Genomic DNA, 24,569 nt, shown 5'->3' with positions numbered 1-24,569 from the left:
CACACCTACTCTACCCTCACCACCACTCCCACTACGCACAAACATACTTTTAAACTCTCTAAAAGGAGACATTAATAACTGGTAAAATTAGATGCTTCATGGAGAACCCTGAATGTTCAGGATCAGAGGGGAGAAAGGCTTCACTTATACTCATTTACACCTTTTAATACAGAACTATGTGAATTACTGACCTATTAAAATAATTTTTTACATAACATAAAACAAAACTATTACTCCTTTTCAGGGCTGTTGTAAGGATAAAGTCAGAAAATGTACGTCTAGTCCAGAGCACAACCCCAGTACTTACTAATTCCCATTTTACAGAGGAAAGGAAAGTTTACCAGGACTGATGTAGCCAAGGCAGGGGTGGAAATGTCACCCTAACTCAGGTGTTCTCATCTGAAAGCCTGTCCCTTCCCCGCCCACCACAGGCTGGTGTTTATCTTGGGAGACCAGAACTTGACAGTGCTGTGACTCTGGGCAACATTCTTCTTTAAGCCTGAGTCCCTTGATGGAAAATGAGGGCTGATGAAGTGTTGAAAGGGCTGAATGAGGTAATGTGGGGGAAGCTCAGGGCCTGACTTACAGGAAGCACTGGAAAAAATGACTGTCGTATTGATTATTTTCATTAGCACCAGAGGGATGGAACTTACGACATTTGGTGAGCATTTCCAGTCTAGTGATTTCAACTTAGCCAAGACTGGTCAGAGAACCTGGCCCGAGTGCACAATAATAAGGTCACTCCAAGGAGGGGCCTTCTGGGGGACCTGGCCGGGGAAAATGTTCCCCCTGCTGTCCTGGTCTACGCAGGGTCTGTGAATCCATGTCCCCACAGTGCCTAGCACAGAGTAGGAACTCAGTTAATGCTGACTGTGCAAATGAGGACACACCAGCATAACACTGGTTCTCAGGAAGGCAGGGTTCTGAGGCCAGCTGATGGTCCCTCCCAAGGAAGCGGCGGCTGTAATCACAGTTTAACTAAAGACCACAATGATTCATAGAAACTTGGTAACAGGAAGGCTCAGGGAGCAGGGAACTGTCATGGTGAGGGGACAGAAAGAAGAGTCAGGGCAGCAGAATTTAAATCCTGGCTCTCACGATGCCTGGAGACTGAGAGCAGGGCCCTTTTTTGTATCTTCATTTTCACAAGCATCAAGTGGGGTAGAGGTCACCACCTGCTGTATAACTTACCAAATAACCTCAAATTCAAATATGAATGACTATGAAAGTGCCTCAAAAAAGAAAAAGCACTCAACACAGGTAAGACATCGTGACTAATATTTTTTATAAGAAATATATATTCCATATTAAAGGAAGGAGTCCCAGTGCTGTGGACATCAGGGCAGGATCTCATCCAGCGTCCTGGTTTTAAATGCCAACCACAGGGTGACGACGCCCGAAGTTATACCTCCAGGCCCCTCTTCTCCCCTAACTCCAGGTGCAGGTAAGCCAAATGCCAATTCTAACAGACATCTAAACCTAACTTGTTCAAACTGAACTCCTCCCCTTCCTCCCTTCAGACGTCTGCCCCTCCAATCCTTACCCACCAGTCTTAACCAGGTCAATAAATGGCAAACCATTCCTCCCACCTGCTTGGAAAGAGGTAAGGAAGTTACCTTTAACTCCTCTCCCCACTTAGGTCCACATCTAACCTATCAGCAAATCTTACCTGTTCTACCTTCAAAATAGATCCAGAACGCAAGCACCTCTCACCACTCCTGCCACTAACATGCTGGTCCTAGCTACTGTGAGCTCTTTCACACAGCAGCCAGAGGATGGCTTCCCGTTTCACTCAGAGTATAAACACAAGAGCCCTTAAATGGCCTATGAAAGCCCAACGCGACCTGGTCCCCGTGCGACCCCTCAGCCCACCTCCCCTCGCTGCTGGTTCCTGTCCATCCCCCAACCCACCAGGCAGGCTCGCACCTACTTCCCATCTGGGCCTGCTCCCTCTACCTGGCAGGCTGCCTTGAGGGTCAGCATGCCTGGCTTCCTCGCTTTCTTCAGGACTTTGCCGGGCCAGATGTCATCTTTTCAGCCAGTCCTTTCCCTGCTACCCTCTCTAAAACTGCTCCTCACTTGTAAACTTGTGATAACTGCACCCATCTCACAGAGAGCTGTGTGAGAGTACAGTCCCTAACTCAAAAAGGTACTCAAGGACTGTTGAGTTCCCAGCTCCCCTTCCCTTAGCCCACCCCTCCCCCCAGGCCTCGTTTCACCCCTAGGCGAATGCGTAGGGAGCACAAGTGGGCGACTTATGCATCTTGAGGAGTGCTGCATACTTCTAGAGCCCTACCCCTCCTCCTTGCTCCTCCCTCCTGGAACTGCTTCAAGGAACCTCAGCATGGCTGGACCCCCCGCAGTTGCCTAGTTTTCATAACTTGACACAGTTCCGACCCACCACCCCAAGCCCCCATCAGATTGGCAACTCCTCCAGTGCATCTATAGGGCAGACACCCACCCTTTACTCTGCACATTAACAAGGTCAGATAACATGGCTAAGCCGCCCACTCCTGCCCGGGGCACCAATGCTCTGTCTAGAAATGATGCCCACAGCAAGGTACAGTGGAAAGACTATGAGCCCCGGAATCAGACTGGTTTCCTGATGTGTAAAACAGGGATAAGGGACCCAACCCCTCGCTCTGCTGGGCCAGAGACAGAGGCATTGTGAGGGGCGGCCTAACAGGTGCCTGGGAAGTGTCTGCCCGCGGCTCCTCCTGCTCTGAGATGTGGCGGAAGGGCCCACCTGGTTTCGCTGGCGCCCCATCAGCAACACGCAGAGGACATAGAGCACTTCCAGTTTGTACATGATCTCATGCATGATCTTCATTGACTGAGGCAGCTGGGTCCTAGCTGAAGTGTGAGGCAGGCCATTTTCCTCCGAAGCCCCTGGAGGAGGGAACACAATGGAGGCTGAGACAGCCACCAGGAGACAGGGTTCAATCACTGCTCGTGAGGAAACATGTTTCTGCCCCTCAAACCTGCTCTGAACAGACCTGAGGTAACAGAGCCATCAGACTGGGCCCTGAGTCCGTGACAGAGACTCTGAAAGCCACAAAACTCTCTCCAGGCCACCGGGTTCAGGGAAGCTTAGAAACTTAGGAACATGGACTCCGCAATTCTATCCCATCAGCTTTTAACACCCAGTAAAAAATACCCTGACACAGCCAACCCAGTAACCTGATCCATGCCCTGCCCCCAAATCCCTTCTCCTGCCACCGCCAGACCCACCACGCCCACCCCAAGAAAGTGCCCAGACAGATGTCCAGCAGCAAACTGTGTCAAATTCTCTTCAGGTCACAAAGGGCTCTGAGTACTTGGTCCCTCTGCTTAGATGCCACAAGGGGGCACTGCTGAAGGACTGAAATGGATGCTTTTTGAAGATTTTTTTCCCTCCTGTTTTTCAAACAGCCATGGAAAGTTTCCTAAGGCAGACGACGCATCACAATCGATACTAGTGATACAGATGAACATATTATCTACTAGCAGGTTATCATTTTACCCAATTGCATTATTGGTGACAACAGCAAAAGCTACATAATATTCATGGGACACAATACGTGTCAGGCATTGGGTTTTGGGCTTTAGGTAAACCATCTCATTTCCTCTACTACCCAGTTAACAAAAAAGCCTCAGTGGGTCATGCAGGCCACAGTGGAGGGTACTCTCGGGAATGGGGCAGAGCAAAGGGATGAAGACTGAGGGCGGGCTGTGGAACGACAACTTGCTGGCTGTGTGACCCTGGGCAAGTCAACTCCTCGTCAGGCTTTCAAGTGCTCTGTAAACGGGAAGAACAGTAGTGCTGCAGCAGTCGGCTAGAGTTCCTGTGAGGAGTGAAGGAGGACACAAGAAAGCCCAGCACCTGATTCTTGGGAAGCCTCACTCTTAGGTCCCTATTATTTTAAAAGGTCAGAGTCAGGAGACCTTAGGATTTACTTCCCCTTAGTTTTCCTCATCTTTAAGGTGAAAGGATGAATCAGTAACTACTAAGGTCCTTTTAAGCTCCTATTGGAACTGTTGCCCTAGAGGCCTTTTGAAAAGGCCAGAAAGTCTATGTGGTACAGAGCAGTGGTCATGAGATATATTCGGGTGAGGCGCATGCAGTTATGATTTCTGTATGGTGATATCATGACCTAAAATCCTAACTTACTCCACCCTACAGACTTAGAACTATTTTTTCCAGCCATGTTACATCACTAATATAAAAGCTGAAAGACGACCAGCTGCTGAACGAAGCATGACAGAGAGGCAGTGCAGCGCAGGGTTTAAGGACTCAGAGCCAGACTGCTGGGTGGCTTTGGGGAAGTCTGTTGATGTGTCTATGCTTCAGCATCCATCCTCATCTGTAAAACAGAAATAATGGCAACAGTACCTATCTCTTACTAATGTTGCAAAGATCAAATGATTTAATATGTTGAAAGTGCTTAAAAAATGCAGGGCACATGTACCCAACACACAAGTATGTGTTAAACAGAAGTAGAAAACGAACTCTGAGTTTTTGCTAATGCTTGCTTGCTATTTCTTTTCTTCCTTTTAATCTGCAAGCTCTTAATGGCAACGAAAGTGACAGCCAGCAAAGACTAAGAAAAATTTACTGGAAAAAATCTAATTGAGAAAATTCTATCTATTCACATATCTTTTCTTGCATGTTGGGAGGAAAACCATAATTACTCAATTTACGTCTTGGGACTCCTTGGCCCCGCTCCCAGAACAGTTTAAGAGTCAACTAATTTGTAAAGAGAATCTGAAGAGCTACCACGCAGAATCGCGCCTCTGCTGCACACCTGCCGTGTAGGCTCCAGCGCCTCAGCGTCCTCATCACCTAGCCTGGGGGTCTGGGGGGGACTGCGGGAGAGGACGTCTGTGGAAGGAGCAGGGGCGGTGGATGGCGCACGAGCCCTCCTCAGTAATGAGCGTCTGTGGAGAAAGAGAGATGCAGGCAGCCTGGACTCTGCCGAGTCACTGCCAACTTTCGGTGCCTGGTTTGCAAAGGCCTGACAAGGAACTCTCTGGGATAAATATTTTCAAGAATCACAGTCCTGAAAGCAATGGCCAGAGCTTAGTAACAAGGTGATTCCCAAGGATGAGGATGGAAAAAACTAGTTTAAGAGGCCTGTGCTTCCCTCCAAATCTCTTCAGCTCCACAATACTGATTAAAGTGGGTACCACCCTCCATATATCTGTACTGTACCCTGGGGCACACTCACTTTAAAAAAAAAAAAAAACAGCTCTGAGCTATGATTCACATGCCATACAATTCACCCCTTTCAAACGTACAATTTATCGGTCTTTAATATATTCACAGAATTGTGCAGCCATCTCCACAATCAATATTAGAGCATTTTTATCACCCCTAAAAGAAATCCTGTTCGCATTAGCAGTCACTCCCCATTTCCCACCAAGCCCCTACAGCCCCAGGCATCCACTAGACTACTTTCTGTCTCTATGGAACTGCCTATTCAGGACATTTTATATAAACAGAATCATACAACTTGTGTTATTTTGTTTCTAGCACAATGTTTTCAAGATTCATTCAGGTTGCAGTATGTAACAGTATTTCATTTTTTTAAACTACTGTATAATATTCTATTACATACAATATACCACATTGTTATCCATTCATCAGCTGATGGACATTTGAGTTGTTTCCATATTTTGGCTATAGTAAATCTGCTCTTATGAACATTCGTGTCTAAGTTTTTGCATAAACATATGTTTTCATTTCTCTTGGGTATATACCTACAAGTGGAATTTCTAGGTCATACGGAAACTATGTTTAACCTTTTGAGTACCTGACAGACTGTTTTCCACAGTGGCTGCACCATTTTGCATGCCCACCAACAGGGAATGAGGGTTCTGATTTCTCCATCTCCTTGCCGACACCTGTTATCTCTTTTTTTTTTTTTAATTAATTAATTAATTAATCTTTGGTTGCATTGGGTCTTTGTTGCTGCACGCGGGCTTTCTCTAGTTGCGGCGAGTGGGGCTACTCTTCGTTGCGGTGCGCAGGCTTCTCATTGCGGTGGCCTCTCTTGTTGCGGGGCACGGGCTCTAGGCACGCGGGCTTCAGTAGTTGCGGTGCGTGGGCTCAGTAGTTATGGCTCGCGGGCTCTAGAGCGCAGGCTCAGTATTTGTGGCACACGGGCTTAGCTGCTCTGCGGCATGTGAGATCTTCCCGGGCCAGGGCTCGAACCCTTTTCCCCTACATTGGCAGGCGGATTCTGAACCACTGCGCCACCAGGGAAGCCCCATGTTATCTGTCTTTTTGATGATAATCACCCTAGTGGGTGTGGAGTGGTATCTGATTGTGGGTTGGATTTGCACTTCCCTGATGGCTTATGATGCTGAGCATGTTTTCATGTGCTTGCTGGCTATTCTTGTATCTTCTCTGGAGAAAATCTATTCAGATCTTTTGCCCATAATTTGAAATGGGTTGTCTTTTCATTATGGAGCTGTAGGAGTTCTTTATATCTCCTAGATACAAGTCCCTTATTAGATATATGGTTGGCAAAAATGTTCTCCACCCTCCAAAAATGTTCTCCCATTCCGGCTTTTCACTTTCTTGATGGTGTTTTTTGAAGCACAAAAGGTTTTAATTTTAATGAAGTCCAATTTACATATTTTTCATTTGGCTGCCTCTGCTTTAGTGTCATCTAAGAAACCACCACCAAATCCAAAGTCATAAAGGTTTATCCCTGTTTTCTTCTAAGCGATTTACAGGATTAGCTCTTACATTTAGGTCTTTGATCCTTTTGAGTTCATTTTTATATATGATGTGAGGTAGGGGGTTCCAACTTCATTCTTTTGCATGTGGAGAGCTAATGGTCCCAGTACCATTTGTTGAAAAGACTATTGTTTCCCCAACTGAATGGTCTTGGCACTCTTGTTGAAAATCAACCGACCACATAAGTGAGCGTTTATTTCTGAACTCTCGATTCTATTTCATTGTATATGTCTCTCTTTATGCCAGTAGCACACTGTCTTGATTACTACAGCTTTGTACTAAGTTGAAAAATTAGGAAATGTAAGTCCTCCATGTTTGTTCTTCTTCTTCAAGATTGTCCTGGCTATTTTGGGCCCCTTGCATTTCCAAATGAATTTTAGGACCAGCTAGTCCATTTCTGTAAAAAAGCCAGTGGGGATTGTGATAGGGACCATGCTGAATCTGTAGACAGATCTGTAGATCAAGGTGTGAAATATTGCTACTTTAACAATACTGACTCTTCTGATTCATGAACATAAGCTGTCTTTACATTCATTTAGGTTTTCTTTCTTTCAGTAACAATGATGTTTTACACTTTGAATTCAGAGTATAAGTTTTATATTTCTTTGCTAAATTTATCACTAAGTATTTTATTCTTTTTTGATGCTCCTTTAAATGAAATTGTTTTAATTTCATTTTTGGTTTGTTCATTGCTACTGTATAGAAATACAACTGATTTTTGTATACTGATCTTCCATCCTGAAACTGTGTTGAATGAACTTGTTTATCGGTTTAGCGGTGTTTTAGTGGATCCTTAGGTTTTTCTATATAAAAGATCACGTCATCTGTGACTAGAGATAGTTTTACTTCTTCCTAATGTGGATGCCTTTTATTTCTTTTTCTTGCCTAACTACCTAGCCAGAACCTCCAGTACAATGTTGAATACAAGTAGTAAGAGCAGATATCTTTGTCTTGCTCTGATCCTAGTGAGGGAAAAGCTTTCAGTCTTCAGCTGTTAAGTATAATGTTGGTTGTGGGTTTTTTGTAGATGCTTTTTAACAGGTTGAGGAATTCCCTTCTATTCCTAGTTTGAATGTTTTTATCATGAAGATGGAGTTTGTCAAATTTTTTTTTGCATCTATTGAAATAATCATGTAGTTTTTGTCCTTTGTTCTATTGATATGCTATATTAAATTGATTTTCATATACTGAGCCAACCTTGCATAAATCCCACTTAGTTATGTATATACACTTGATCAGGTATATAATCTGTTTTTGCTGCTGTATTTTGTTTGCTAGTATTTTGTTGAGCGGTTTTGCATCTATATTTGTAAGACACATTAGTCTGTAATTTCCTTGTGATGTCTTTTTTTCTTTTGGTCTTGTTTTGATATCTGGGTAATATGGCTTCATAGAATGAGTTAAGAAAAGTTCTTTCCTCTTCTATTTTATGAAAGAGTCTGTGATGTACTGGTGTTACTTCTTTAAATGGTTGGTAGAATTAACCAGTGAAGCCTTTTGGGCCAGGGTTTGTCTTTGGGGTAGTTTTTCATCACTAATTCAATTTCTTGTTATAGGCCTGTTCAGATTTTCTATTTCTTCTTGAGTCAGTTGCAGGAGTTTGTATCTTTCTTATAATTTTTCCATTTCATCTAGGTTATCTAATTTATTGGCATACAGTTGTTTATAGTATTCTCTTAGAGTCCTTTTTAAAAATCTTTGTAAGGTTGGTTATAATATACCCTCTTTCATTCCTGATTTTAGTAATTTGAATCTTGTCTCTTTTTTGCTTGGTCAGTGTAGCCAAAGGTTTGTCAATTTTGTTGACCTTTTCAAAGAACCAACTTCTGGTTTTGTGGATTTTCTCTATTGTTTTTCTATTCTCTATTTCATTAACTTCCAATCCAATCCTATTATTTCTTCTCATCTGTTTGCTTTGGGAATATAGTTTGCTCTTCCTTTTTCAATGACTTAAGGCGGAAAGTTAGGTTATTTTTTGAGCTCTTTTTAAACGTAGGCATTTACAGCTATAAATTTATAAGCATCCTTTAGCTGCATTCCATAAGTTTGGTATGTTGTGCTTTCATTTTCATTTATCTCAAAATATCTTCTAGTTTCCTTTGTGATTTTATCTTTGAACCATCAGTTATTTACAAGTGTATTGCTTAATTTCCATACATTTGTGAATTTCCCAAATTTCTTTCTGCTATTAATTTCTAATATCTCTCCCTTGCGATTGGAGTACATACTTCGTACAATTTTAATCCTTTTAACTTTCCTGAGTTGTTCTTTTTTTTTTTTTAAGGCCTAGCATATGGTCCACCCTGGAGAACATTCCATGTGTACTTGAGAAGAATATGTTCTCTACAGTTGTTGGGTGGAGTGTTCTATCAGTTCAGTCTAGTTGGCTTATAGTGTGGCTCAAGTCTTCTATTTCCTTGCTGATCTTCTATATAGTTGTCCACTATTGAAAATGGGTTATTAAAGTCTCCAACTATCATGTTGAACTGCCTATTTCTCTCTTTGAATCTGTTGGTTTTGCTTCATTTACTTATTTTTGGCTCTCTTGTTAGATATACACACTGTTATATCTTCTTGATAAATTCACCCTTTTATATTATTATAAAATCTATTTTTAAAATCTCTGATAACATTTTTGTTTTAAAGTCACTCTTAGTACAGCCACTACAGTTTTCTTATGGTTGTCCTTTGCATGATACATCTTCTTCTGTCATTTACTTTCAACCTATTTCTACCTTTGAATAGAAAGTGTGTATCCTGTAGGCTGTATATAATTGGATCTTTTTAAAAAATCCAACATGACAATCTGTTTTTTGAATGAATTATTTAATCTATTCACATTTAATGTTATTATTGACAAAGTTGGATTTACTTCTGCCTTTTACTTTTTGTCTTCTATATAGCTCACTTTTTAAAATTCCTCTAGTTTTCCTTTAACACTTTCTTTTGCATTAAGTAAATATTTTCTAGTATAACACTGTAATTCCTTTAATGACTTTCTCACTATATTTCTAAAGTTACTTTCTTAGCAGTTGCTACAAGGCTTGCCTGCAATATACATCTTAACTTGACAGACTCTTTTTCAGATATAAATTAACTTAATTCCAGGGCTCCCAGAGCTCCCTCTTCCCCCTTTTTGTGCTATTATTATTATGCATACTACATCTACATATGCTAAAAGCCGAACAATACAATATACTGTATAATACATTGTATACATTGTTACACAATACTGTTATAATTATTACTTTATAAAATTTTATGTCCATTAAAGCAGCAGAGAAAAGAAAGGAGAGCAAGTAAATATTTACAGAGTCTGCTATAGTGACCCTCTTATTTACCATTTTGATTTTCTTCACTGATTCCTGTCAATTCGAGTTACCACCTTGTCCAATTTCCTTACTCCAATACAACTTTGGGTCCACCCACTTTCTTTGACCTGTTATTGTCAAATATATTACATTTCTATATGTTATAGGTTCAACAATGCAACTATAAACACATAGTTTTATACAACTGCTTTTAAAATTAGTTAAGGAGAAGAAATATGCACATATATTGTCTTTTATTATTATACAATTACCTTCACTGATGCTCCGTGTTTTTTTTTGTTTTTTTTTTTTAACATCTTTATTGAAGTATAATTGCCTTACAATGGTGTGTTAGCTTCTGCTTTATAACAAAGTGAATCAGTTATACACATACAATATGTTCCCATATCTCTTCCCTCTTGCATCTCCCGCCTTCCCACCCTCCCCATCCCACCCCTCTAGGTGGTCACAAAGCACCGAGCTGATCTCCCTGTGCTATGTGGCTGCTTCCCACTAGCTGTCTATTCCACATTTGGTAGTGTATATATGTCCATGCCACTCTCTCACCCTGTCACATCTCACCCCACCCCCTCCCCATATCCTCAAGTCCATTCTCTAGTAGGTCTGTGTCTTTATTCGTGTTTTTGCTGTGTGAATTTGAATTACTGGCCGAGGTAACTTGCTTTCAGCCAGTATTTCTCCTAAGGCAGGTCTGCTAGTAGTAAATTCCCTAAGTTCTTGTTTAAAATCTAGGAAGCTGTTTATTTCACCTTCATTTTTGAAAGAAGGTTTTATTGGATGTAATTCTTGGCTGAGTTTTTTCCCAGCACTCTGAATATGTCATCCCACTCCCTTCTGGCCTCTATCATTTCTGATGAGAAGTAAGCTGATAATCTTACTGGGATACTCTTGAACATGATGAGTCATTTTTCCCTTGCTACTTTCCAGATTTTCTCTGTCAGCATTTTCATTATGATGTGAATGGGTGTAAATCTTTGAGTTTATTCTACTTGCAGTTCTTTGAACTTCTCAGATGTGTACATTAATCATATTTGGGAAGTTTTCAGCTATTATTTCTATTTTTTTCTGTTCCTTTCTCTCTCTCAGTGAACTTTTCATTCCAGTTATTGTATTTTTCATCTCTGGAACTTCCATTTGGCTTTTTATATCTCTTGTCTCATTATTAATATTCTCTATTTGATGACACACTGTCATCACTGCTTCTTTGAGGATAGTTTCCTTTAGTTCTTTGACCATATTTATAATGGCTGCTTTGAAGTCTTTGTTAATTCTGGTATGTGGGCTCTCTCACAGGCAATTTCTGTTGTCTGCTTTCTCCTACGTTTGGGTTATACTTTCCTGTTTCTTTGCTTGTCTCGATTTTTGTTAAAAACTGGACATTTACAGTAAATACTGTAGCAACTCTTGATACTCTTCCCTCTTTCTTCTTTCAGGGCTTGTGGTTGTTTTCTTGTTTATTTGTTTAATGCCCTGGCTAGCCTATTTCAGTAAAGTCTATTTCTCTGAGGACTGATGAGGCCATTTGGCAGAGAGCGCAGCCTTGGGCATGTGTCCCTGGATGACAGTGTTTTAGCAGGGCTCTCTTTGTCTGGCTCTTTCCTTGAAATCTCTGCTAAACTTTCTGCCTCATCTAGTATGAAACAGTTGTCAGGCTCCACTAACTGCTCGCTGAATGCTCTACTGTTTTTGACAATGCCTTGAGGCATAAATTGCTCCAAAGTCTGATGCAATTAAATTCAGGCAGGGATAGTTTTTGAGACTGAGGTTTGTTTTGACCTCAGCTTTAAGTTCTTCTTAGCCACCTCTTTCCTTGGTTCTCTCTGGTGAACTAGCTGGCATATGGTTTGGCTTTTCGTTCTCAATTAAAAAGAGCTCCTTTTATTTTCGTACCACCAAAATCTACACTGTTTCTGAGAATGACCTTGAGCTCAAACTTCCCAACATTCTGTTCTTACCTATTACCTCTCCCCCTGGCAAAATCTCAGTGCTATTACTCTGAGCAGGACAGGTAGCCTCTATAGCCTTCTCAGCTTGCCTCTGCCTACATGGTGGAACCTCTGTCCTACAAGAGAGCTGGGGCAAGGGCGATAAGGGCCATAGAATTCTTGGCCTACTGGGCCTGGGTAGAGCTTCTGTACTATGAGTACAGTATGGAGGTGGGTGGAGGGAAGGAGGCCCTGGCATTATGCTAAATCAAATAAGTCAGAGAAAGACAAATACTGTATGATATCATTTAATGTAGAATCTAAAAAAGCTCAGAGAAACAGAGTGGTGGTTACTAGTGGTGGGGTGGGGCGGGGGAGGGAATGGGGAGTTAACGGTCAAAGAACACAAACTTCCAGTTATAAGATTAACAAATTCTGGGTATCCAGTGTATAGGATGGTGATTATAGCCAATAATACTATATCATATAATTGAATGTTGCTAAGAGAACAGATCTTAAATATTCTCACCAGAAAAAAAGAAATGGTAATTATGTGATGGGATAGAGGTGTTAGCTATTGCTACAGTGGCAATCATTCTACAATATATAAATGTATAAAATCAACACATTGTACAATTCAAACTTACGCAATATTACATGTTGATTATACCTCAAGAAAGTTGAGAAAAGGGATGGAGGGAGGGAGGGAGGGGAGGGGAGGGAGAAAGAAAGGAGCCCCTGCCCTCTTGGCTATATTCATCAATAATTTAGCCTCTTCCACTCGGAGCTGGAAGGGATGAGAAAAGCTGGTAGCCTGCCCCTTCCAGTGAGATTCTGTATTCCTTGTTTGGAAGCTGAGGGAGCCCTTTTAGGCCACACATGTCCAGAGTGGAACCTGCATCAAGCAGAAATTCTAGTGTCATAGGCTCTCAATGTTCTCACTAAATTTTAGTAGATTTTCTGGAAGAAATGTTTCCCCACTTGTTGTACACTCTGAGAACTTACACAGACTTTATGTGGATGTTTGTTGTTGCTGCTGTTGTGTACAGGCTTTGTTTAGTTTCACTGACCAAGCAGGTGCACGGAGCTCCACACACTGCCGTCCCAGGAACGAAATTCCTCCCTTCACTTTTATCTGCATGATTCCAGTGGGAATTCCTGGGTTTGTACAATTTGATCCCAGAATCAAATGCTCTGGGTTGAGCACCTCACCCAAAACAGGCCAGAGTAGTTCACCAAGGAGCTGGAGCTGAGACTAGGAGTCCACACATTTACTAGGCAGCCTACTTGTCAGAATGGAGGAAAGATAAGACTAAAGAAACGTGTAGAAAGAAGTGGAAACAGAGAAAGAACCCTCTGGGTTCCTAAAAATGCTCCGGTAATGTTTCCAGTCAATTCCTTGGGTTCTGCAACAAAGCCCCTGTCCCTGAAATCAGGTCTGCTTTAAGGGAGCTCAAAGAGGTTCTGTCACTGGCTATCAAAAGTCTTAACAATCATGATCCAGGACTGCCCTGAGGGAAATTCTACTTTGAGCAAATTTCAACTTATTCTGCTTGGAAAAGAGGTCAAGAATGGCTCTAGGAACCCACAGGAACGCTCCCCACCTCTCAGGAAACCCATCCCGAGTACCTTGACTGTGCTCAGATTCCTCATTAGCCACTCGCATCAGGGCATCTAGCACCAAAGCGTTGTCTAGCCAGGTGTACCACTCCTCCAACTCCTGAAGGAAGCTGGCTGTGCCCGTTGACTCTGACACCTTTCGAGTTGCCAGCTTGCAAAGCCGCTCGACAAAGCCAGGGATGCTGAGAAGGGCCGCTGTCGAGGAAAGAACAAAAGAGAAAATGTCAAAACAGAGACCAGCTCTAAAGCACTCAAGAAACAAACCAGCTTCTCACCTTAATCTGACAGCAGTTAGTCAGAGCTTCCCTTTAAAATGAAATGCCAACCCAAGGTAAAACAGTAATAAAGTTATAAAAACAAGTTCAATTTTAGCAGGTGCAGGGAAACAGACTCGTATCTACTGGTGGGAATATAAACTGGAATAACCTTTACGCCGTAAATCTGTGTGTCTCTGAGGTCCATTTCTGGGGATTTACCATAAAGAAATAACTAATTATATATACATAGATATCTGTATAGAGAGGTTCATTGGTGTGGTTTCCATAACAGCAAAAAGGTAAAGATAACTATATGTTCATTAATAGCATACTGATTAAATGATACATCCATGCAGTGGAATACAACACACAGACACTAAGAACAATGACACACACATCTTTACACAGCAACTCCAGAAAGATGTTTGAATTTACTTGTTAAGGAAGTAACTTATTATTATTATTTTAGTGATTTTTATAAAAATTTATTTATTTTTTATTTATTTATTTTTTGGCTGCGTTGGGTCTTCGTTGCTGTGCGTGGGCTCTCTCTAGTTGTGGTGAGCAGGGGCTACTTTTCCTTGCAGTGCGCGGGCTTCTCATTGCGGTGGCTTCTCTTGTTGTAGTTGTGGAGCATGGGCTCTAGGCGCACGGGTTTCATTCAGTAGTTGTGGCACGCGGGCTCAGCAGTTGTGGCTCGCAGGCTCTAGAGCGCAGGCTCAGTAGCTGTGGCGCACGGGCTTAGCTGCTCCGCGGCATGTGGGATCTTCCCGGACTAGGGATCGAATCTGTGCCCCCTGCACTGGCAGGCGGATTCTTAACCACTGTGCCACCAGGGAAGCCCCAGGAAGTAAATTATTAAACAGTATTGGCTTAAGCCCATTTTCTTTAAAATTTTAAAAGTTTTCTTCTTTAAAATATGCACATAATATACATATACACAGATAAAGAACGGAAGGATATGTACCAAGGTACTTACTGTGGCTGTTCCTGAGTAGGAGAGCATATAAATGCTTCTTTTAAAACTACTTAACTATGGTTTGATTTTCCTGTAACACACACATACTAGCAGGAAGAAAAAAGATAAGCCTTTACTCTTTTCTTTTTTTAAGGTAAAGAAAGAAACTGAATAATTACCCAGCTCCTATTTGCATCAGTCCCATTTTACTGACAATGATGAGTAAGACAGAAATTCTGGTCAGCATAAAGAACATAATAAACTTTGAAGGCAGGGAATCCAGGTTCAAATATTGGCTCCAAAATTTAACCTTCTTTAAAATAAAGCTAACGCCTGTACGTATTTGCTTGTGTATGCATTAAATCTTCTTAAGGATAGAAAACAGTGGTTTGCCAAAGGCAAAGAGAATAACGCCACTGGGAATACAGTGGGAGGGATACTTTTCAGTGAACAACTTTTTGAATTTGTAGATTTTCTGAATCATGTACATGTATCATCTAATCAAAAATTAATAAATAACTAGATATTTCAAAATATCAAGATATTAATTTGGGAGTGTACAATATGGTTTAAAGAGTAATTATCTTATAGAAACACTGAAATATATGCAAGTGAAATCTTATAATGTCTGGGATATGCTTCAAAATAATCTAAAGTGAGGACGGTAGGAGTAAATGAGGGTAGAGATAAAGACAGGCCATCAGTTGATAACTGTTGAAGGTAGGTAATAGGTAAATGGGGATCATTACACTGTCATATATATGTCTCTGCTTTTATATGTGTGAAGTTTCCCATAATAAAATATTTTAAAGTAAACCTTAAAAGAATACAACATTCAAGAAATTCTTTAAAAATAAAATAAATAAAAACAAAGTAGTTAGGAGGATTACATGAAGTCATATGAATTTAGTCCCAGCACAGAGCTTGGCAAATCATCTTAGCCCCCTTTCCATTCTCTATAAATTAGAGAGTGACTATAAAATAATGTACGACTGCATTAATAAAAAAAAGGTGAATTAAACTACACTGAGGGACTTCCCTGGTGGTCCAGTGGTTGGGGCTTTGCCTTCCAATGCAGGGGTTGTGGGTTCAATCCCTGGTCGGGGAGTTGGGATCCCACATGCCTCATGGCCAAAAAACCAAAACATAATACAGAAGCAATATTGTAACAAGTTCAATAAAGACTTTAAAAATGGTCCAAATCAAAAAAACCTAAAAAAAAACAAAAACCCAACTACACTGAAATTAACGTTTCCTCAAAAAGTTAAACATAGAATTACCATATGACCTAGCAATTCCATCCTAAGTTCACATCCAAAAGAAGTGAAACAGGTGCTCAAACAAATACCTGTGTATGCATGTGTTCAGAGCAGCACTATTCACAACAGTCAAAAGGTGGAAATAACCCAAATGTCCATCAATGTTTCACAAATTGGTATGTACACACAAAGAATATTATCCAGCCATACAAAAGAATGAAATACTGACATGCAACAGCACTGATGAACCTCAAAAACATCACGATAAGTGAAAGACGTATGATATGAGATATAAAAGGTCACATTTTTAAAATTCCATTTATATGAAATACCCAGAATAGATAAATCCACCAACAGAAAGCAGATGGTTGCCAGGGGTTGGGGGTAATGGAGAATAACTGCTGAATGTGTACAGGGTTTCCTTTTGGGGTAATGAAAATGTTTTGGAACTAGATGGTGGCTGCACAAATTGTACATGTACTATAAACCACTGAATTAAATGGTTAATTTTTTATAATGTGACTTTCACCTCAATTTAAAAAAAAATATACTGAGATAGATTTTTTTTTTTTGAGATACCATTTTTTTCCTTATCAAGTTTGACAAATATCAAGAAGTTTAAAAAGGCCCTGTACTGGGAAGGGTATACAGGGTGGAAAGATGAACTAGTAATTTCTATGGAAGGTAAATCTGTTAATATCTATCAAAGTTTAAAAGGCAAATACCCAGCACATTAAACTCTATACATAAGGCTGTTATTTGTAGGAAAAAAGACTTGAGGTATACCAAATTTCCATCAACAGGGGACTGGTTAAGTAAATTATGCTATGCCCATATACTAGAATACTATCCAGTTGTAAAAAGGAATCAGATAATTCTGTATGTACTGGAATGGATGCTTTGCAAGATAAAGCTAAGTGAAAAGAGCCAGGGGCAGAATGGTGCTTATTTTACATCACCGTCAGTACAAACAGAAAGGAGCCAGTCTTCTCTTCTTCCCTCCTCCACCCCCGTAAATGGTCACGTACAGAGTATCCCTGGAGGAACAAATGAGACACTGGTAATAGGTCACCACTGGGATGGGAACAAACTTTCTACCGTACACCTGCTGTTCCTCTGTAGTTTGTGAATTTAAAACAAACAAACAAAAACTATAATTTTTTCCCCAAAAAATAAATTAAGTAAATGAAGTTTGGATTTCTAAAAATTTCTAATTTTGAAAAATTTCAAAAAGATGGATTTTTAGTCACACCTCCCATCTCCAGGTAAATAGCTCCAGTTTCTCTAACTGTTCCTCACAGGGCAGTTCCTAAGACCTAGTCTTCACGCCCTGCACACTAAACACAGCACTTCAGATGTAACCTACCCTAGTATTCAGGGTTCTGAGACTGACTTCCACCCCAGAGATTCCTGAGCTTTTGTTAGTTACTCATCTCTTGAAAAGCTGATGAAAGTTTTGGATTCTCTCCCCAGGAAAAACTCACTGGCCCATTATATTCACCAACTTATACACAATCTCAGGGGACTGGCACCCCAGCATCGTACAGTCTTTGTACTTCTCACAGCTTTATCAGTAGCTACCACATGCACTGCTGGTTAACGTTAAACGGGTTGACAACTAAAACACCCACAACTTCCAATAATTTCTGCAAAAGCAGACCTCTTCTCTCCTCTTATCTGTTAAAACATTAGTATTTCCCAAACACTCCTGTAAATTTTCCTGTTGCAGTTTAGGCTCTGCTTTCCAGCTCTCTGAGATGATTCTGAATTAGCTCATATGCTGTGTAAATCAGCTTGGTGTCACCTATAAATTGATAATTACCAGGCCTGTGGCTTCATCTACATCTGACTAACATTTTGAGTGATTTTTTTCCCTGCAGATGGATCCATGTGTTCTTATCTGAATCAACAGAAGAGATAACTGGTACTTTCTGAGAAGCCTAAAAAGTTCTCTAACATTTTTATTATCTAAGCTCCAGGAAGATAGCATAAGACATCATTTTGCTGGCCAATAAAACTATTTCACAGCTGCAGTTTATTAAAAACAAAACAAAAACTTTTCGGCAACATCCTACACACTTCAGCTTTCCATACTAAAATGGATTGAATTGTGTCCCCCCTGAAATTCATATGTTGAAGCCTTAATCCACAATATGACTATATATCTGGAGACAGAGCCTTTAGGGCGGTAATTAAATGAGGTCGTAAGACTGGGGCCCTAATCTGATAGGAATTGGTGTCCTTATATAAGAGGAAGAGACACCAGAGCTCTCTTTGTGCATGTACAGAGAAAAGGCCACATGAGGACACAGTGAGAGGGTGGCCATCTGCAAGCCAGGAAGAGAGGCCTCACAAAAAACCACTGCTGATGGCACTTTAATCTTGGACCTCTAGCCTCCAAAACTGTGAGAAGCTAATTTCTGCTGTTTAAGCCACCCAGTCTGTGCTATCCTATTATGACAGCCAAAGCTGACTATTACACATACCTCTATTTCCTTAAAAAACTAAAAATAGAGCAATCCCACTCCTGGGCATATATCCAGAGAAAACCATAATTTGAAAAGACACATGCACCCCAATGTTCATTGCAGTACTATTTACAACAGCCAGGACATGGAAGCAACCTAAATGTCCATCGATGGATGGATGGATAAAGAAGATGTGGTACCTATATACAATGGAGTATTACTCAGCCACACAAAAGAATGAAATAATGCCATTTGCAGTGACATGGATGGACCTAGAGATTGTCATACTGAGTGAAGTAAGCCAGACAGAGAAAGACAAATATCATATGATATCGCTTACATCTGGAATCTAAAAAAATGGTACAAGTGAACTTATTTACAAAACAGAAATAGAGTCACAGATGTAGAAAATAAACTTATGGTTACCAAGGGGATGGGGGGGAGGGATAAATTGGAAGCTTGGGATTGACATATACACACTAGTATATATAAAATAGATAACTAATAAGAACCTACTGTATAGCACAGGGAACTCTACTCAATACTCTGTAATGACCTTTATGGGAAAAGAATCTAAAACAAGAAAAGTGGATATATGTATAACTGATTCACTTTGCTGTACAACAGAAACTAACACAACACTGTAAATCAACTATACTCCAATAAAAATTAATTAAAGGAATAAAAAAATAAAAGTATTCAGTACTGGAGTTCAATTAAAGATAGAAACACTAAGGACTAAGATCTTTCTCATCCACTTGTAATTTAATTATGTTCACCTTGGCCTTCCTAGGGCATTTGACTGGAGAAAAATGTGTGTGAGGCAGGAGGACAAGGAGATAGGAATTATGGTCAGAGAGTCAGGAAGGACTAGACCCTGTACAACAACATGTGCTAAAATACAACATTTAACAAAGTCTTATCCCAAAAGCTATAAGCTGACATCACATGTAGATAATCTCATGGGTTAGCCACACAGGTATGAAAGTGAACCTTGACATTTTATAAAGCCTTCCTTTTTTTCAATCCCCCAAATCAACGAAAACCAGGCTTGGGGTTAACCCTCAGTTAATTAAAAACCCAACTGACTAGAATACCTCACTCCCCAAGGATGATGGGTAATGGTAGTTTTACTTGTCAGCTTACAAACAGGTCCATGAAGGTAATCGATACCAACAGGATAAAACTAACCTGCCAGAATAGATTCCCTAAATGGGAAACTAAAAGATGAAAGTTACTTAGTGCCTCAGCACACACAGGTATCCATTACTGAAACTGTATGACCCTCAGTTTCCCAAGCTGTGCAATGGGGATGCTAATCTCTATTTCACAGGGCTGCTTGGAGGATTAAACAAAATCACTCCTAGGTAAAGCAGTTAGCTCAATGTTTGCCACACACAGGAGCTTAACAAACGTTAGCTTTTGTCAGTGTAAGTGTATGCATGTGCTCAAACTAGGTTTGAGGTATAATTTAGTTATAATAAAATTCATGTTTTTAAGAATGTATATTTTATGATTTAGTAAAATGAGAACTCCCCAAAGTCACAAGAAAGGAGGATGGGGGTAAAAACCCTACAAGGACCTTCTGGAAAGGATTCACCGTTCTAGATGCTGTAAAGGACATTCATGATTCATGGGAAGAGGTCAAAGTATCAACATTAACAGGAATTTGGACAAAGTTCATTCCAACCCTCATGGATGACTTTGAGGGGTTCAAGACTTCAGTGGAGGAAGTAACTGCAGATGTGGTGGAAACAGGAAGAGAAACAGAATTAGAAGTGGAGCTTGAAGGTGGGACTGAATTGATGCAATCTTATGACAAAACTTTAACAGATGAAGAGTATGGATGAACAAAGAAAGGGCTTCTTGAGATAGAATCTACTCCTGGCAAAGATGCTGGGAAGACTGTTGATGCAATCAACAATCAAGGGGGAGGGGCGGTGGGAGAGGGATGGTTCGGGAGTTGGGGATTAGCAGTTGCAAACTATTATATATAGAATGGATAAACAATAAGGTCCTACTGTATAGCACAGGGAACTATATTCAATACCCTGTGATAAATCATAATGGAAAAGACTATAAAAAAGAATGTATACATATATATAACTGAATCACTTTGCTGGAAAGCAGAAACTAACACAACACTGTAAATCAACTATACTGCAATAAAAAAAGATTGTTGAAATGACAAAGGATTTAGAATATTATATAAACTTAGTTGATAAAACAGCAGCAGGGTTTGAGAAGACTGTCTCTAATTTTGAAAGAAGTTCTACTGTGAGTGAAATGCTATCAAACAGCATTGCCTGCTACAGAGAAATCGTTCATGAAAGCAGGAGTCAATGAATGTGGCAGACTTCACTGCTGTCTTATTTTAAGACATCGCCGCAGCCACCCAAGCTTCAGCAACCACCACCCTGATGAGTCACCAGCCATCAACATGGAGGCAAAGAGATTATTTATGACTCTCTGAAGGCTCAGATGATGGGTACCTCTTTAAGCAATAAAGTATTTTTTAATTAAAGTATGTACATTTTTTAGACGTAATGCTATTGCACATAATAGACTACGATATAGTGTAACCATAACTTTTATATGCACTCGGAAACCAAAAAGTTTGTGCGACTCCATTGCAATATGCGCTTTATCGCAGTGTCGCAAATACTGGTACCCAACTCCCATCTCTGATGTATGACTGTATCTCTCTCTCTCTCCCTCTCTCTCTCTCTGTATATATATATTTCATATATCTATCTCATATATCTATATCTGTATCTATCATATAGGATAAAGGCCCAGAAAAGGCTCAGTGGAAGAAAAGGTATGTAATTTTAATTCTGATAAATAATGGTGCTTAACTTTTTTGAGGTTCTGGATCTATTAAAAAGTCTGATGGCTATGGACCTGGTCCCCCAAAATAATGAAGAGATACATAGATATAAATTTTACATACCCTAAGTGGACCCAAGGAGCCCTAACATGGATCAAATCTCTAGAAATACTGAAAGAGCTAGATGATTTAGGAAGGGACCTCAGAACTACAATGTCAAAATTCTGACAACTTAGAGACTTTACCTTGGTTGATTTCAGCTGCAGAAGGCCCCAAGCTCAAGCTCTTCTTCTGCTGAGCATTTTTGGCCAGAAGCGTATGCTTGTCATCATTCCCTGTATCCATCTCTGAAATGGTGACAGCCAGAATCCGGCAGAAATTAGCAAGCTGCTGCTGATCGAAATTGGATACTAAGGAACTCAGATTGGGGACTTCATCTAGTCGGATCATTTCCTACAAAAGACACAAATAAAACAATCCCCATGCTCAGTTCATTTGAGATTGAATGTGCTGCTCTTTTGCATTCCCCTAAGAATGGGGCTTGGTAGCTAGACCACTTAGGTTCAAACCCCAGCTCCACAATTCGCAGCTGCACAACCTTAGGTTAAGTCATGGAACCTAAGTCTTTGTCTGCTCTTCTGTCAAATGGGACTAATCTAATCTACCTCATAGGATTGGTTTGAGGATTAAACCCTTTGAGGGTCACTATTCTTAATCTCCACCTTTGCTCATATGCCCCATTTTGCCTAAAAAAAAAAGCCTACCACTCAAGTTTTATCAATCAGAAATTGCCATAGATGTTTTCAAGACGTAAAATATTTCAAATATAGCTGAAGGTCCTTGTGTATCCCTACCTAGTTGCATTCACTTCATTTGCCCCCCCGGATGTAACCATTATTTTGAACTCTGTTTATTATTTCTACATGTTTTCACACTTACAAATATTTCCACAAAAAATATACGGTATTGTTCACAAACTACTACGTATAAAATAAATAAGCTACAAGGATATATTGTAGAGCACAGGGAACACAGCCAATATTTTATAACTTTAAATGGAGTAAAACCTATAAAACTTTTGAATCGCTATGTTGTATACCTGAAACTAATATAATACTGTAAATCAATTATACCTCAATAAAAAATAAAACAAAAATACATGGTTTTGTTCTGCATGCAGTGTGAATGATACTTCACGGTCAACAATGAGATTCAACTACACTGATACAAGTAAGTCTACTTCAATCATTTCTCATTGTTTTAATTCACAATTTATTCAATCATTCTCCTTTTTAAATATGTGTATGTTTAGGTGGACTATAATTTTTCACTATTAAACAGTGTTGCAATGAACATTCCTATAGGTGTCTCCTTGTGTACATGCCCATGTAACCAATTATCTAGAGTAAGTGATAGCAGACCTTCTCCTCTTTTTCCTTATTAGAAATATTTCCAAAGTTTCAGGTTTAGTTTGATGTTTGCTATAAGTTTTAACAGATACCCAATACCAAGTTAAGGAATTTTCTTTCTATTCCTAGCTTTTATCATGAATGAGTACTGAATTTTATGAAATGCTTTTTGTTATTTGGTTATATTCTAATTTTCTTTCTCCCTTAATATCCCAAATGTTGTACATCACATGATCTCTCCTTCTGAAACATCTTTACATTCCTCAGATAATACCTGCTACCCTTCATCCCACTAATGTACTTAACTTCCACTGGATTGGGTATTTCTCTATCACTGCACTATAACATGATCTTGTAATTATCTGTGCCTGCATCTAATTTCCCAAATAAACTGACACTGCCTTGAGGCAGGAGTGTGTCTTACCTCCTCTCCAGAGCCTCAGTGCATAGACCCTGGTAGTGAAGGTCTCAGTAAATGTGTACTGAACCAGTGAATGATTCCTAGAAGCCCTTGTGAATCTCACTCCTATTTCTGGTTGGCTGTGGAGGGGGTATTTGGGAGCAGCTTCTTCCACCTTTGCCTTCCCAGTACACAAATGTTAGCTATTGTTATTATTGGAAACTGGGACTTTCAGCTCATCTGTTCCTTTAGCCCTGTCCAACTCAGTGTATGGGTTGCAAACCAGGTCCCCTCCCACCTTCCAGGCCCACTTCTTTGTGTTATATTTTAATTTTTATTTAATACTTGATACAACATATGTTATAAAGCATAACAAAGTGAATAGCTATGTGTGCCTTTCCTATCACATCTCCCTTTCTCTCGGCCAGAGGTAACCACGATCCTGAATTTTGTTTAGTGTTGCTTTTTCATTAAAAAAAAGCTTTGTATGATTTGAGTTTGCCTATTTTTGAACTTTGTAAAAATGATATACTATACACATGGAGGCTAAACAGTGCCCTACTAAATAACCAAGAGATCACTGAAGAAATCAAAGAAGAAATAAAAAAATACATAGAAACAAATGACAATGAAAACACAAGGACCCAAAACCTATGGGACACAGCAAAAGCAGTTCTAAGAGGGACGTTTACAGCAATTCAATCTCACCTCAAGAAACAAGAAAAATCTCAAATAAACAATCTAACCCTACACTTAAAACAACTAGAGAAAGAACAAAGAAAACCCAAAGTCAGTAGAAGGAAAGAAATCATAAAGACCAGAGCAGAAATAAATGAAATAGAAATGAAGAAAACAATAGCAAAGATCAATAAAACTAAAAGCTGGTTCTTTATTCCCCAGAAGAGTTGTTTTCAAAGCAAACATTCCAAATGAATGTGGCTCTTCAATGGAATGTCCCCATTGTGCTTGAAGTGTTTCTTCTCTGGTTGTGATTTTAAATTACAGGCTCATTTGAGCTACTCCCCTTCCCCTCAGTATCTTTACAAGAGCAGTGACTTTGTCCTTAGGTAGAGGATGTGTAATTTTGGGTGAAAGTAAATTACAATTTATTTGAGTTTATTCCTAAATCTATGTATTTGGTATTTTGGAGTAGATCAAACCAAGAGTAGGTCAAACCAAGAGAAAGTTTCTTGGTCTTAAAAAGGAATGATATAATTGCTTTGGGTATTGTGCTGGCTACACACTTTGGCCATTTGAAACATGTTAATAAACGTCACTGATTAAAATAGCTGGAGCATTTCTTGCCCCATTCCAGTTAAGGAGCAGCATGCTGAAATCCTAACATCTCTCACTCACCTATAAGGACAACATACAGGCTGAGAGAGAA

At 39.9% G+C, this 24,569-nt stretch overlaps 1 protein-coding gene across 4 annotated transcripts in view; it reads right to left on the bottom strand.

The window, feature by feature from the left end:
* LOC118880750 (transient receptor potential cation channel subfamily C member 4 associated protein) overlaps window positions 1-24,569 on the bottom strand; it is a 76,262-nt gene that overhangs the window by 11,544 nt on the left and 40,149 nt on the right. For 2 of the 4 annotated variants that reach the window (XM_036824633.1, XM_036824636.1), the window contains exons 7-9: window positions 21,619-21,826; window positions 13,611-13,796; window positions 2,747-2,913 (exon numbers count right to left, since the gene is read on the bottom strand). In XM_036824633.1, coding sequence (XP_036680528.1) covers window positions 2,747-2,913; window positions 13,611-13,796; window positions 21,619-21,826 — 561 coding nt within the window. The remainder of the gene's footprint in view (window positions 1-2,746; window positions 2,914-13,610; window positions 13,797-21,618; window positions 21,827-24,569) is intronic. The other 2 variants (XM_036824635.1, XM_036824637.1) reach the window with 1 other exon arrangement.

This window comes from Balaenoptera musculus, chromosome 15 (genome assembly GCF_009873245.2).
Source record: "Balaenoptera musculus isolate JJ_BM4_2016_0621 chromosome 15, mBalMus1.pri.v3, whole genome shotgun sequence".
Taxonomy (NCBI): Eukaryota; Metazoa; Chordata; class Mammalia; order Artiodactyla; family Balaenopteridae; genus Balaenoptera; species Balaenoptera musculus.
This window is presented reverse-complemented; position numbering and strand designations above follow the sequence as displayed.